Source organism: Mustela nivalis, assembly GCF_964662115.1.
Source record: "Mustela nivalis genome assembly, chromosome: 8".
Classification (NCBI taxonomy): Eukaryota; Metazoa; Chordata; class Mammalia; order Carnivora; family Mustelidae; genus Mustela; species Mustela nivalis.
In genome coordinates this window covers 20,959,018-20,974,924 of record NC_139027.1, presented here as the reverse complement: position 1 = coordinate 20,974,924, position 15,907 = coordinate 20,959,018, and the positions used below count along the sequence as shown (strand labels likewise).

General features: G+C 42.9%; 1 protein-coding gene and 1 pseudogene across 2 annotated transcripts in view; one reads left to right on the top strand and one right to left on the bottom strand.

The window, feature by feature from the left end:
* Positions 1–15,907, bottom strand: part of LOC309870608 (glucokinase regulatory protein-like) — an 878,156-nt pseudogene that overhangs the window by 82,356 nt on the left and 779,893 nt on the right. The window lies entirely within an intron of this gene.
* Positions 13,642–15,907, top strand: part of PPM1G (protein phosphatase, Mg2+/Mn2+ dependent 1G) — an 18,271-nt gene continuing 16,005 nt past the window's right edge. Inside the window, exon 1 of the mRNA XM_082745129.1 lies at positions 13,642–14,013. Coding sequence (XP_082601255.1) covers positions 13,894–14,013 — 120 coding nt within the window. The 5' untranslated portion in view covers positions 13,642–13,893. The remainder of the gene's footprint in view (positions 14,014–15,907) is intronic.

Genomic DNA, 15,907 nt, shown 5'->3' with positions numbered 1-15,907 from the left:
AAAAATATATATTTATATATGTGTGTATGTGTGTGTATATATATATTCTTATAAATATCTACATATATTATGTATAATAAAGTATTAAAAAAAAAACCAACTAGCTGGCTGTCTTCGAAGTGGGTTATACCATTTTGCATTCCCACCAGCAATGAATGAGAGTTCATGTTGCTCCACATCCTCACCAGTATTTGGTGTTAGTGTTCTGGATTTTGGCCATTATCATAGATGTGGTATCTCACTTTTTTTTAAAGATTTTATTTATTTGACAGAGAGAGAGAGATCATGAGTAGGCAGAAAGGCAGGCAGAGAGGGGGAAGCAGGCTCCCTGCCGAGCAGAGAGCCTGATGTGGGGCTCGATCCCAGGACCCTGAGATCATGACCTCAGCCAAAGGCAGAAGCTTAACCCACTGAGCCACCCAGGTGCCCCAATATCTCACTTTTTAAAAAAGTGGGGCTCAATCCCACGACCCTGGGATCATGACCTGAGCTGAAGGCAGATACTTAACTGACTGAACCACCCAGGTGCCCCTGTATCTCATTTTTTGAAGTTTTCATTTCCATGATGACAAATGGTGTGGAGCACCTTTTTATGTGTTTATTTGCCACCTGTGTGTTTTTTGGTGAGGTATTTGTTATGGTTTGTGGCCCATTTTTTAATAGGATTGTTTTCTTGCTGAGTTTTAAGTGTTTTTTGTATATTTTGGATAACAGTCTTTTATCATGTGTCTTTTGCAAATATTTTCTCCCAGTTTGCGTCTTGTCTTCTAATTCTCTTGACATTGTTTTTAGAGCAGAGTTTTTAATTTTATTGAAGTCCAGCTTATCAATTATTTCTTTCACGGACTGTGTCACTGGTGTTTTATTTAAAAAGGCATCAGCCTACTCAAGGTCATCTAGGTTTTCTGTTATATTATCTTCTAGGAGTAGTAGAGGTCTGCATTTCCTATTTAGGTCTATGCTCCATATTGGGTTAATTTTTGTGGGGTGTGTACGTGCTGTCTAAATTCTTTTTTTTGGTATGTAGATGTCCAGTTGTCCCAGCACCATTGTTTTCATATGTTTATTGCCCAATTGTATTTCCTCCTCCATTTTTTGCCTGCTCATGCTCTTTATGAGTTTTTTTTTTTTTTTGAAACTGGGTTGGTTATCTTTTTATTGGCTCGTAAGAGCTCTTTGATTATTAGAAAAATCCCATTGTCTTCCTAATCTCTCCCAATGTGAATCCCACCCTCTTTCTCTGCTAAAGCTGTTTTTCTGTTTATTATATCTTCCACTCCCAAAATCCTTTCTCAGTCTTCATTATGCCTGACCTCTTTAGCATTGGGGATCACTGAACAGCTCTCCTGCTTTTCCTAGCACTGATTTATTTCATTTCTCTTTCAACTTACCCTAATTTTTCTCTTATTGTTTTCTATCCTTCCCTTCTAACTATTAAGGTGCTTGTTATTGTGGTCAGAGTTAAATTTTTTGTTCTCTCTATACCATGCTTTAGAAAATATATCCATTGAGTGTATCACCTGAATACTATTTATATTTATCTCTAGCACTCTTTCTTGCCAAACTCCAAGACAGATTGGGTACTTCACTGTCACTTACAACTTAATAAATATTCCCACTGAAGGTCAGTAATCCACCTCAAGAATCAAATTATTGGGAATAGAAACCAGATGACTGGGTGACAGGGTGGGAGGGAAACCCATTTATACCTTTTGAATTTGTGACCTACATAGGTAGCACACACTTTTTCTTAAAAAAAAAAAAAAAACACACATAATATTTAACAATGAGACAATTTATTAAATAGTCATAGAATAAAGAAAGGCACTGGTTCCTGGGTGGCTCAGTCAACTGAGCATCTGACTCTTGATTTTGACTCAGGTCATGATCTCAGGGTCGTGGGATCTAGTCCTGCATGGGGCTCTGCACTGGGCAGAGGTTCTCTCTCTCCTCTCCCTCTGCCTTTCCCCACCTCTCATGTGTGCTCTCTGAAAATAAAAATAAATATAAATATAAAAAAAGAATAAAGAAAGGCAATGCTTTGAGACTATCCATATCTATTTGTCTGATTCTAAATTTGTCAAGTGACCTGCGGACCTCATCTTCTGGGTGGACTACAGCTTGCCTTTGAAATGCTGGCTGCACAACTCTACAGATTTACTAAAAATCTTGGAATTCGCGGTGAGTGACTCTTAGAGTATGAAAGTCATACCTCAATAAAACTGTCCAGACTCTTTCAAGATTTTGGTTTCCATAGATCAAGGCAATTGGAAAATCTGTTAGATTTCTGTTCTAAGCTTTTCTTCTTCAGTGTGAGACTTACTAGTCTTGCCTCCAATCTGATCATTCCTGTAGGCACATGATGTGCACCCCTTATTCCAAAAGAGCCTCTTTCAAACTGAATAAAATCAATAAAATACTTTTATTCTTTTATATAAAAGAATAAAAATGCTCCTTCTCCTCAAGCTTGGCATTCCTTTAGGACCTCATATTAAGAGAAGCCTAGACTTCTTGATAAATGTGAAATACCTGAGGTACTTTAAAACATATGCATTTCCAGGACCTTCCTGGGATTACTGGATCCAAATCTGGTAGGGGGAGGGCAGGGAGAGACTTGGGTATCTTTATGTCTAATAATCTTCCCAGGCGATTCTGATGCAAGTAGCCTGGTCTGTTATTAGGCTGAGGGTTATAAATTATCAAACTAGCATATCTTGGGACGCCTGGGTGGCTCAGTTGGTTAAGCAGCTGCCTTCGGCTCAGGTCAGTATCCCAGCGTCCTGGGATCGAGTCCCACATCGGGCTCCTTGCTCCGCAGGGAGCCTGCTTCTCCCTCTGACTCTGCTTTCCACTCTGTCTGCCTGTGCTCGCTCTCGCTCTCTCTCTCTGACAAATAAATAAATAAATAATCTTAAAAAAAAAAAACAAAAAAACTAGCATATCTTATCCCTGTCTAGGAATGATTCCTTGGGTCATTGCCTCATAACTTAGGCCTCTGAGCTTCACTGTTTAATTAAATAAGAACATTTAACTCTATACCTCCATGTCATGTCATAAGAAATTGAATCAACTTCTAAGTTAAACATAATGGATAAATAAATAGAGGCACTGGAGAATTAAAAAAAACCAGACACACCATTTAAATTAATAATTCACCTGAAATTATTTGATTTCCACAATTGTATTCAATTATACTTAAGTCAAATTCATCTATAATTAATTTTGCTCTGTTTTACTGGCATAAAGGTACTATCTGTCTTATGTCCCAGGAATATTGGGAGTTTAAAATAATTACCAGGTCATCCCACAGCCTTTTCTGGGCCAAAACCCTAACATAAACCTTTTCTGTTTGTTTTTACCTTTGCTATAGTAATAAAGACAACTTCCCTAAGTATAAAATTGTGTCCAGAGAAAACACAGACTCAGACTATAAGGAAAGGCCATTGGAGATCCCTTTAGCATGGGCAGTCTAAGACTCCATTATTTTACAGCTACAGTTGTACTTCCAGGCTTGAATCAGAGAGCAAAATTCAATAGAATCAAATATTTATTTAGTGGTGACTATGTGCCAGGCACCACACTAAGCATTAGGGTAACAAATGAGTAAGACAAAGTTCCTGTCTTCAAAGAGCTCCTATTTACTTGAGAAGATAGCTGCATAAACAAAAAAGTTATAACACTTGGGGTGCCTGGGTGGCTCAGTCAGTTAGGCATCTGACTCTATTCCAGCTGGGGTCACGATCTTGGAGTCCTAGGATCAACACTCAGAGGGGAGTCTGCTTGAGGAGTCTCTCTCTCTCTCTGCCTCTGCCCCCTCCCTGCTTGTGTACTCTCTCTTTCTAATAGATAAATATATATGTGTATGTTTACTGTGTGTGTGTACACACACACACACACACATACACACACACACACACATATATACATATTTTAAAGGCTGCAAGCAGCCTCCTGAAGCTAGAAAAGGCAAGGAAATGGATTCTTCCCTAGAATCCTCAGAAGGTATTGCTGATAACTTCAAATCAGTGAAATTGATTTCAGACGTCTGGTCTCCAGAGCTGTAAGAAAATTAATTTGTGGTGTTTTAAGTCACCAAGTTTGTGGTAATCTATTACAGCAGACATAGGAAACCAATACATAAGGTTTCCCAGAGAACAAGACAGTTTTCTTTCTGGCCTGGCTTTTAAAGAATGAATAGGAGTTAAACTGACAGTTAAAGGAGGGAAGAACAGTCCAGAAAAGACTGAACTCTCCTTTTCTCTGACTCTCCAGACTCAGAAGACAGGCATTAGACCATAAAACCTATGACTGTCCAAACCAACTTTTGTGATATATGCCTCACTTTTTAGCAGTAGGAGTTGAAGATTTCCAATGTAGGTGTTATTTTTTTTTCTCCCTTACCTCACCTCTGGCTTTTCACACTGAAATTTAACCTTTGTTTTTACAGTGTTTCTTACATCTTGGAAAGAAGAAAAAACTCTCCAGGGAGAACATTCTTAAGTAAATGAGAAAACAAGAGAGAGAATCTGATAAGGACACTTGTTTATTATTGGCTCAAGCTTAGAACAAAGGGTGACAAAGCCTTCTCCAAAAGCAAACTCTTTGTTTTTTGGAACTAAGAGAAATAAAATAGTGAAAATAAAAAGTAAGAGCTCTAACCCAGATATAATTGAAGATAGAATAAGTTAATTCACTCAGAATGCCATGCAGAGAAACACACACACACACACACACACACACACACACACACAAAGTTGAGCAGTGAGCCTGTATTGAAAGCCCTAACATGTATAATGAGAATTCTAGAAAAATACAAAGACAATGATGGTGTAACAGTTGTCTGAAAACATTAAGATTTTTAGGGGCGCCTGGGTGGCTCAGTGGGTTAAGCTGCTGCCTTCGGCTCAGGTCATGATCTCAGGGTCCTGGAATCGAGTCCCGCATCGGGCTCTCTGCTCAGCAGGGAGCCTGCTTCCCTCTCTCTCTCTCTGCCTGCCTCTCCATCTACTTGTGATTTCTCTCTGTCAAATAAATAAATAAAATCTTTAAAAAAAAAAAAAAGAAACATTAAGATTTTTAAAGTGTTGATAAAAGACATTAGACTTCAGATTTTTAAAACAAACTCTTAGAACTAGTAAAATAAACATGTGCTGAGGCATATCATATGGATATTTACAAAATATCAAGGATAAAGAGCAAATTGTAAAAGCTTCCAGCGACATGAGAAAGAAACCAATTTTGTCTATGGAATGACAGTAAGACTGATAAAACACTTCCCTGTAATCCTAGAATTTTATTTCCAACCAAATTGTCATTAAAGAGTGAAGGCAAAATACATTTTGTAATGCCAGAAACAACGAAGGGATTAAAAAAACCACACCCACCCAATCTCACTGAAAGACCTATATATAAACAAGAATTAATAAAACTGCTTGGGGGGCGCCTGGGTGGCTCAGTGGGTTAAGCCGCTGCCTTCGGCTCGGGTCATGATCTCAGGGTCCTGGGATCGAGTCCTGCATCAGGCTCTCTGCTCAGCAGGGAGCCTGCTTCCTCCTCTTTCTCTCTCTCTCTCTCTGCCTGCCTCTCTGCCTACTTGTGATCTCTCTCTGTCAAATAAATAAATAAAATCTTTAAAAAAAAAAAAAAACTGCTTGGGAAAAACGTCCACTTCTGGCCATGATGGTGCAACAGGACCCTCCTGCCTTTGCCACATAGAACACGGGTTAGAATACATAAGCAACAGTTTTCAGATATTGGATGTAGCAGGCAGTACACACGGGAGAGTGGTCCCTGAGAGAAGGGAAAAAATGAGGTAAATCCTGTGAGAAGCCCAGCTTACTGCCTAGAGTTTTCAGGCCATTTTGTGGGGAGAGGAAACCCAAACAGAGCCTGACAATATCATTGCATCGAGAAGACAGAGTTGAGAGTTCAAGGAGACCAAAATGGCTAACATTTCCAGAGAGCCAGAAAGGATGGAGTTACCCAGAGAAATAACTGTGGCGCTTCGTAGAAGGATCCTCTCCAGATTTTGTGTGTGAACTGAGCTAAACATACACATGAGGAAAGTATCAAGGTTGACAAAAGGAGTAGACAAAACAGTGGAAAGGAGGCCATTTTGGCGGATGGCAGGATTCCCGCTGACAGGGTTCCTGTTACAGCTGTTTGTCCCTAACGAACTGCAGAGCCAAGCGGTTACAAGATATCAGGTTATTCATTATTTTTTCTTTCTGTAAGACTTTAAAAAAAATATGTTTTATGTATTTATTTGACAGAGATCACAAGTAGGCAGAGAGGCAGGCAGGCAGAGAGGAGGAAGCAGACTCCCTGCCAAGCGGAGAGCCCTATGTGGGCTCCATCCCAGGACCTTGAGGTCATGACCCGAGTCGAAGGCACAGGCTTAACCCACTGAGCCACCCAGGTGCCCCTGTAAGACTTTTATTTATTTATTTTTTTAATTTATTTTATTTGACAGAGAGAAAGAGAGAGAGAGTACAAGGTGGGAGAGTAGCAGGCAGAGGGGGAGGGAGAAGCAGGCTCCCTGTAGGGAGCCAGATGCAGGCTTTGATACCAGGACTCTGGGATCACAGCTTGACTGACTGAGCCACCCAGGCACCCCAGTCATTCACTTCTTTGAATGTGAGCCTCGGCTAAGAATATTTGTCCTCACGATGACGAAAAGAAGCCGCAGGATTTTTCTACTTAGAAAAGTATTGGCCCCTGGTTTTCAGGGGCCAATCTGTCAGACTCAACTTGTGTGTCCTCAATCCTCAACAGTCAATATAGCAAAGGAGTTCTCTTACTAAAGGATTTTGAGGAATCCCTAAGGAATGGGTAAGTATGCCACAGATCCTCCCTGGAAATTACTGTCGCTTTTGCCAGCTGTCCTTGGTGCCAGACACTGCCCGTCTTGAACTTTGCTATCACTTCCTTTGGTCCCAACCCACTGGACCTAGATCTCTACTTTATTCCCCAAAGCTTTAACTATTTAACAAGACGCAGAGGCACGGACATTAAAAACAAAGAGGACCCCACAGCTTCCACTTGAAGTGGCTGTTCTTCTGATCCCTGATGAGGCAGAGCCCGCTCAGTAGGCCTCCTTCTCCCTGTAGGAGCTCTAGGCTGGGCCACTTCTTGGAATCCTGTAGGAGCTCTAGGCTGGGCCACTTCTTGGAATCCTAATGCCCGCATTAGGCATAAGTCAAGAGAGAATCTTTCTTTTCTAACTCAAGGCCTGCCTATTCCCACTCTAGAATATTTGATTGCAGAACTATCCTTTTCTTTAGCGGGGGGACTCACCTCCACATTGGCCTGCTGTTTTATTAACACAGTCCCAGGAGTCACGGACACCTTCCAGACTTTGGGTAATTTAGCTGTACGAAACGCCATTTTGTGATCTGCCAGTTGTCCAGGCCAGTCTGTTCTCTTATACAAGGTGCACAGGTTAAGATTCACACACTCCTCGGTGGGGGCTCTGGTTTTGTGATCACCCGTGAGCAAACACTTGAATAAAAACATACATACGTCTCCTAAGAACAAGTAAGGATTTTCTTAAGAGACATTCCAGTCTTTATTCTTATTTAGGTGGGGAAACAGTCTCTTTTTCTCTTCAAGGGCACAGTCCTGCAAAATATTTTGTTACTAATACATTAATTAATTACCTCCCTCCAGGGGCATCTGGGTGGCCCAGTCAGTTAAGCGGCTGCCTTTGGTTCAGGTCATGATCCCAGGGCTCTGGGATCAAGCCCTTGGCGGGCTCCCTGCTGAACAGGGGAGTCTGTTTCTCCCTCTGGCTCTCCCCTTCATGCCCACTTGCTCTCTCTGTCTCCCTCTCTCTCTGAAATACATAAAATCTTAAAAACAAAAACAAAACACCTCCGGTATCTCAGTTTGAAATCTGAATTTTGATTAATGTCATTTTATTTCAAGATTTTCTTTAAGATAAAGGGGGGTTTTCCTTTAATATGTGTAGAGGGCCCATTCTGGTGATTTCCAGGAGTAAAGGTGGATGGCTGCAAGATGAATTTAGATCTGGCCTTCTAGAAATAGAAGACTGCAACTTCAATTTTTTTTCAAAGATTTATTTATTTTAGACAGAGAGCAGGGACAGGGGCATAGGGAAATAATCCTCAAGCCAACTCCCCGCTGAGCAAGGAGCCAACCAGGGGTTTGGATCCACACCCTGAGATCATCACCCGAGCCAAAACCAAGAGTCGGTCACTCAACCCAGACAGCCAGGTGCCTCAGAAAACTGCAACTTTAAAATAGAACACTTCTGGGGCGCCTGGGTGGCTCAGTGGGTTAAAGCCTCTGCCTTTGGCTTAGGTCATGATCCCGGGATCCTGGGATGGAGCCCCAAATCAGGCTCTCTGCTTGGCGGGGAGCCTGCTCCCCCCCCCCCCCCGCCTACTTGTGATTTCTGTCTGTCAAATAAATAAAATCTTTAAAAAAAAAAAAACACTTCTTTGACATTTAAACAAAATTGCATTTATTGGGCACCTTTTAAAATTTAGGGAGTACAAAGAGTAGTATGGATTGGCCCAGAACCTCAGAAATGGACTCTTACCCCCTTTTTTCCCTAATAACTTCAAAATATCTGCATTTCTTCTTTCCTAACTCTAAATCCTGTCCCACACTTTTTTCCCCTTCCCTGAATCAGTCTTTTACCTTTAATCACACAGAGGAAAGAATATAGCGTCAAAAACTACTGAGCTTCTGGGGTGCCTAGCTGGCTTAGTTGATACAGCTCACAACTCCTGATCCCGGGTTTTTGAGCCTCATGTTGGGTATAGAGACTGCTTAAAAATAAAATCTCAAACACACACACACACACACACACACACACACACACACATGCACACACAACTGCTGAGCTTCCAAATTCAATATCTTATGAATAGTATAATATCATCAGAAACAGAATGTGAAGGAAGTACATAAAGAGTCAAAAACAGAGTTAGGAGCTCTTAGGAAAACCCCCGGGGGAGGGCCTGGAAGACTGGGAGGATGGCTTCCCAACTTCTCACCCTCCTCTCATTCTCTCCCCACTTAACGTCTTCCATGTGCAGGTTGAATTTCTCAGTCTGTGGTTGGCCAATCTCTGGGGGGTCTTGTATTTCCAAGCCACTGTGAATTTTCTTTCTTTCTTTCTTTCTTTTTTTTTTGCCACTGTGAATTTTCTATGAGCATTTTAAAACTTTGCACTTTAAGTTTTATAATATGTTAGCTGATTTTGGATCATCTGGATTAACAATATATATATATATGTATATACATATATATATATATTTTAAAGATTTTGTTTATTTGTTTATTTTGTTTATTTTATTTAAAACTTTGCACTTTAAGTTTTATAATATGTTAGCTGATTTTGGATCATCTGGATTAACAATATATATATATATGTATATACATATATATATATATTTTAAAGATTTTGTTTATTTGACAGACAGAGATCACAAGGAGACAGAGAGGCAGGCAGAGAGAGAGGGGGAAGCAGGCTCCCTGCTGAGCAGAGAGCCTGACACAGGACTCAATCCCAGGACCCTGAGATCATGACCTGAGCCAAAGGCAGTGGCTTAACCCACTGAACCACCCAGGCGCCCAACACTTTATAAGATCTTGAATTGAACTGGTGTCACATTAGACTCTGAAGTTAAACTTTTAATTTCAAGGCAATGTTGCCTGGCCTTGGCAGGGGGAATGGGGTGGGGACGGGTGTCCCTTGAATCCTTTGGGATCTGCAGAAGTATGTCTCAGTGGTTCACAATTTCTCATGTTTGGAAAACACTGCCTTGAACTACCTTCTCCTCTTTTCTCCTTTCTCTCATGAGAGGTAACTTGAAAGAGGCTCATGAGAAGTTTAGAGAAACAAAACTGTTTTAAAAATGACTAGTATTTGGGAGCACCTAGGTGGCTCAGTTAAGTGTCTGCCTTTGGCTCAGGTAATGATCCCAAGGTCCTGGGATGGAGCCCGGTGCTGGACTTCCTGCAGGGAGCCTGCTTCTCCTCCCTCTGCCCGCCATTCCCTTTGCTTGTGTTCTCCTTCTCTCTCTCTCTGCCAAATAAAATTTTTTTTTAAAAATGGCTAGTATTTGTTAGTTTATCTTCAGTGCTTGACCAGTTTGGGAGCTAAGAAAATACAAGCAATCTCTTGATTTCTTTAACTAAAGCAAAGGTGATACTGGGCTTTAGATTTGTATGTGTAAGAATTGCCAAATGCTTAGTTATTTTTTATGTACAACTAACCAATCATTTATCTCTTGTTTTTTGAATAAACTTGGTATATATCTTAAAGATTTTATTTATTTAGAGATTTCTGGGGGTGGGCAAGCCTACATGAGCAGGGGAGAGGGGCTAAGTAAGGGAAAGAGAGAATCTCAAACAAACTCCCAGGTGAACAAGGGACCCCACTCTAGGCTAGATCTCACGACCCTGAGATCATGTCCTGAGCCAAAGTCAACAGTCAGACACTTAACCACTTAACCCAACTGAGCCACCCAGGTACCCCAGCTTGCTATATATTTTAGAGACCTTTCTATCATTGGGCCAGTCCCTAAAGTACATGTTTAGGAACTTCTGTGACTATGCTTGATTAGTCACATTTTTGAAGCTCATAGCTTAAAGACTCAGGAAAATCAATCTACTAATATAATGTTTTGGGTTTATTTAAAAAAAATTTTTTTTGCTCGCTATCAAAGCATGAAATCTGTGTGTCCTTGGAAGCATATTTTAGTGATTTTGGGGAGAATGGGGATGGATAAGGAAAGGATAATCTTTTTTTTTTTTTTTTTTTAAGATTTTTTATTTATTTGTCAGAGAGAGTGAGCGAGAGCGAGCACAGGCAGACAGAGTGGAAGGCAGAGTCAGACGGAGAAGCAGGCTCCCTGCGGAGCAAGGAGCCCGATATGGGACTCGATCCCAGGACGCTGGGATCATGACCTGAGCTGAAGGCAGCTGCTTAACCAACTGAGCCACCCAGGCGTCCCTAATCTTTTTTTTTTAATGCTTATTTTATTTTATTTATTTGACAGAGAGAGATCACAGTAGGCAGAGAGGCAGGCAGAGAGAGGGAGGGGGGGAAGCAGGCTCCCTGCGGAGCAGAGAGCCAGATGCGGGGCTCTATCCCAGGACCCTGGGATCATGACCTGAGCTGAAGGCAGCGGCTTAACCCACTGAGCCACCCAGGCGCCCCAGGAAAGGATAATCTTAATAATCTTTGTCTCTTTTCTCATGTCTTTCTCTGAGCTCCCTTAAAATCTCCACCTTCCCTCTCTGAGACATTGCCACCTTCCCAGAACATTTTTTTTTTTTTTTTTTTTTAGGTTTTATTTATTTAACAGAGAGAGAGAGCACACTTGAGAGAGCTCACACAGCGGGAGCGTCAGAGGGAGAAGCAGACTCCCTGCTGAGCAAGAAGCCAGACAGATGCTTAATCTAACTGAGCTACCGAGGCATTCCAACCTTGCTTTTTCCTGAGTTGTATTTTTTTCCTTGTCTGTTATTCATTTTGTTTCAGATCCTCTATTTTTTGTAAAAATAATTCCAAATAATTTAATGTCACGTGTATCCCATATTTATCATGTGTATGTGGATATTTAAATGATAGTATGTTGTTGAATTCAGCATTTATGCAAACTCAGCACTTTGTATTAGTTCCTCTTATCCTTAAAGCAATTGGAAAAAGTAAATATTGTATGTCTATTTTCCATGAGGAACTGAGCCTGAGAGAGAATAACAACTTGTGAAAGACCACATAGATTAATATATGCCAAAACACGTGTGTTTTTTCACAATGTCACAGTTAGGGAGGGGAAAAGAGGCTGAGTCGTTTAATGCCTGTTACCCTGCCCTGTCCAGAGATCTCATTTATGTTCATTAGGACCTATAGGCCTGACACCTTCTACCCTCAGTCTAACTTCAGTGGTTTCAGTGTTTAGATATCTAATTGTCACCTTGAATGGAACCCACCATTTTCTCCCCAAACTAGCAAATATACACCAACCCACGCCACACAATTTTCTGTTAATGGCTCCACGAATTTTTGTCATTCAGGGTCAAAACCTTGGTATTATTAATTCAAGGGAGATATTGGGCACATACAAAGATTGTGCTAGGGATGCTGGGGTATACAGTAAGTTTGATAGAGTTTTTGCTTTTGTATAGGCTTTAGGAAAGACTAACAAATGGGGAACCTACCCAAACTAGATTATGGATATTAGAGAGGACTTCTTGGAGGATGACAAAGGTGGGTGGGTATGGAGGTGTGTTTGATAGGCAAAGGCCTAGGAGAAACATAGTTTTGGAGGAATCTAAGGATGTACTGCTGAATACACTGATTTGTAGTGAAAATAGTAAGTGGGAGAGATATGTTAGAATTAGTTCAAGCATGAAGGGTCTGGTAAACTATGTTAAGGAATTTGGACTATCCGTATAGCAGGAGGAAGTATAATTAGTTCTGAATTTTAAGAGAGTCAATCTGCTCATAGTTTGGAGGATTTCTCCTTTTTCTTTCATTCCCTGAATCCAATCTGTTACTAAATCCTGTTCCTTTCTTATTGTCTCATTTATCTCTATTCCCACTGCCACCACCTCAGTTCCAGCCCTTCCCATCTCATGCTTCGATTAAGAGCCTTTTAACCAGTTAGTCTCCACTTTGTTCCTCCAATCTACACTGCACACAACGACTAGACCAACAGTCCCAAAAAGCTACGCCAGAATAACGGTGAAGTCCAAGTCACGCATCTTGGCGATTATGACCTTCTCTACCCTATCTATCGAATATTACTACTTAAAATCGCTTTCCGGGGTGCCTGGGTGGCTCAGTGGGTTAAGCCGCTGCCTTCAGGTCAGGTCATGATCTCGGGGTCCTGCGATCGAGTCCGCATCAGGCTCTCTGCTCAGCAGGGAGCCTGCTTCTCTCTCTGCCTGCCTCTCTGTCTACTTGTGATCTGTCAAATAAATAAATAAATAAATAAATAAATAAATCTTTAAAACATAAAATAAAATCGCTTTCCAACGAGGCCAGCCAGCTTCCTCCAAAATCCTGCTAAATGCAGTTGACATTCTTTTCTCACCCCTGCAACCTTGTAACATTATTCTCTTCTCCGAGGCATAAAGCACTTCTGGGGCATCCAGAGAACGTCCAGCAACAGCTAGTCCTCCTCTCCTTTGATTTCTTCTCACCCAACAGAGACTGTGCCAAATATTTCTGTATTGTATTAACTCGAATGATGTTACAGATTGAAGTTTTCATTTCCTTTAGTCAGAAAAAGACTCTCCTAAGGCCAGGCCAGGCATTTCTTGCGCTCGGAACAAATACTAGTTAACTTGAATAGAGCCGAATTGGGCGGGTTTGCGGAGCCTGAACGCGCGGTGGGGAGAGGGGACGGATGCCCGGGAGGATGGATCGGGAGGGCTGGGTGCCACACAAAAGAGCTACGACAAACACGCGAGAGGCCGGAGTACAGGGGCGAAGGCAGGGCGGGGTAGCGAGGGACAGCTGGTGGACAGCTACGGATGGCAAGCCACTCGCCCGGCCGCGGGAGGGTAGCCGCGGCCGTTGGTGGGCGTGACCGCGCCAGTCTCGCGGGAGCGGCGGTTGGGCGGGCCGTTGTCCCCGCGGGCGGGGCGAGTTGCTAAGGAAATGACTACCCGCAGCGCCGCGCCGCCGCGCCGGCCGGGCGGGGTCTGGAGCGGCGCCGTTTCCGCTTCCGCTCCCTCTCTGCTCCCGTCCCGTTACCGCCTCCTCGCTGGCCTCGCGCCTTTCACCGGCACCTTGTGTCGGCCGTGCAGCCGGGCCCGCTCCTGCCACGCGCGCGCCCCCGGGGCTCCGGCTCCGGCACGGGTCGCGCCCCGGTCGCCTGCCCCTGAGGCCGCCGGCCAGCCGCCGCCATGGGTGCCTACCTCTCCCAGCCCAACACGGTGAAGTGCTCCGGGGACGGGGTCGGCGCCTCGCGCCTGCCGCTGCCCTACGGCTTCTCCGCCATGCAGGGCTGGCGCGTCTCCATGGAGGTGAGGCGGGAGAGGCCCAGAGGCGGGCCGCTGCAGGGCGGGAACCTGACGGTGAAAGGGAGCGGGGTGGGGGGGGATGGGGTCATCCCCCGGGAAGGGTCCGTATCAGAAGCCTGCAGCTGCGGCGGCAGCTGCGGCGGCAGTTTGACCGGCGGCAGCGAGAGTGGGCCCGGGCCCGAGAGGGAACTACCGGTGCTTGGGAACCGTGTGTCGGTGGCCGGTTTGGCGGCGAGAGCTCGGCCATGTGGGGAGAGGCACCTTCCGCCCACTGACCGCCCTCTCCCAGTGCCTTCGCGCCATCCTCTCCTGCCAGCCCAGCCCTCCAGGCTCATAAACGGTGTGAGGTGTAGTGTGGGAGTGAAGATGAAAAGAGGGACTGTTTATCCATTTACTTTTGCGAGGATGAGGAGAATAGACGGGCATGACTACTTTTTTTTTTTTCTGTTTCTTCCTTAAATGTGTGCTGTGAGAGGCCTCTTTGGACGAGGAGTTTGACAGTGAAAGAATCCTGGGCGAGCAGTCTGTTTCAAATTCTTAAACACCTAGTTGCTTGGCTCTGGACACCGAATGTTAATTTCAGAGGCTTGACCTGCCCTCCGGGAATTGTCAGTCGTTTGTATTCTCATCAGGGCCTTTTACGACCTTTGGAAAACTTCTGTAGTGTCGATCTGCCGTTATCACTCCTTTTTTTATTATGCTTGGTAATTTTTCCTCGGAATTTTTCAAAGACTTAATTCGCAATTGTCATTTGCCTGTGCTTGTTGGGGTTTATAGTTTCCTTGATTTGCAATCATTCCATCATAACTTACAAAGAACTGATTTTTTTTTTTCTTTTTTAAAAAACTTCTTCTGGATAAAAGAAAAAGGGAAAATTTCTGGATAGAAAGAAGTAGAATTGGGCAAAATGGATGTGAAAGTACAAGGGAGAATAGGGGAAACCATGCAGGGAAAAAAGGGAGGAAGACGTGTGTAAGACATGTCTTTGTGAAGAGTGTTGTGAGATATAAGAAGAAGGGCCAGGGAAATGCTCTTAATTATTTCTGGGATTAAGGGTTGATCTTCTTACTAGGTGGGCTTCGGGTAACAGCCTAATACTACTGTCTCCCTGGGGAATTTCTTCAAATCCCTCACTCCTCCCTGTGGTTAGCTCTGGAATGACAGTATAAACTTAAATAGTTTGTTCTCAGATTCAAATTTTATACCCATGATGACTTTAAACTGTTCTGTCATTAGGTATAGCATTTCAAGAATGAGGGGAATCCTATAGCTCATCTCATCTAGTTTAGCTCCCTTATTTTATAGTGGGGAAATGGAGGCCCAGAAAGGTTAGGACACTTGAGCCTTGGTGGAAAGAATCTGTGGGATGAAGTTGTTCGAGAGACAGTTGCTGAACACTGTTATCATAGTGTGTCAACCTGAAGTATAGCATTCATATTTCAGTGGGGTGCTCAGTATTGAGCTTACTGGGTGCTTGGTAAATGTAATTGAGTGTTGGAAATATCTGGATTGAGCTTCAAAAGAAAAACCTTAATAAAGGGCTGGGCTTTGGGTTAGTTGCTAGTTTGGAGATTTCATTTCTATGGCATTTTCTGTTAGTATTGTAAGATTTGAGGTGACTCATCTCACAGTAAGGCTTATCCTTCAGGTTTCTCATTCCTTATTTTCTAGTTTCTTCTCTGCTGTGGTTTTTCTAGGGTTTTTGTTTGTTTTATTTTTTGGTACTTTCTAGTTTTCTTTAGTGAGTTGTTTGGATATTTAGTTTCCCAAGTTGTTTGCCTGGTGATTCTGTTCTGTTTGCTTCTCTGCGGGGTATTTCCCTTTATTTTTGGTTTCTCCTTTGGTAATTAGAAAATGACCCCCCCCCCCCATCAGCAGCTGTTTGGTTTGTAGAAAT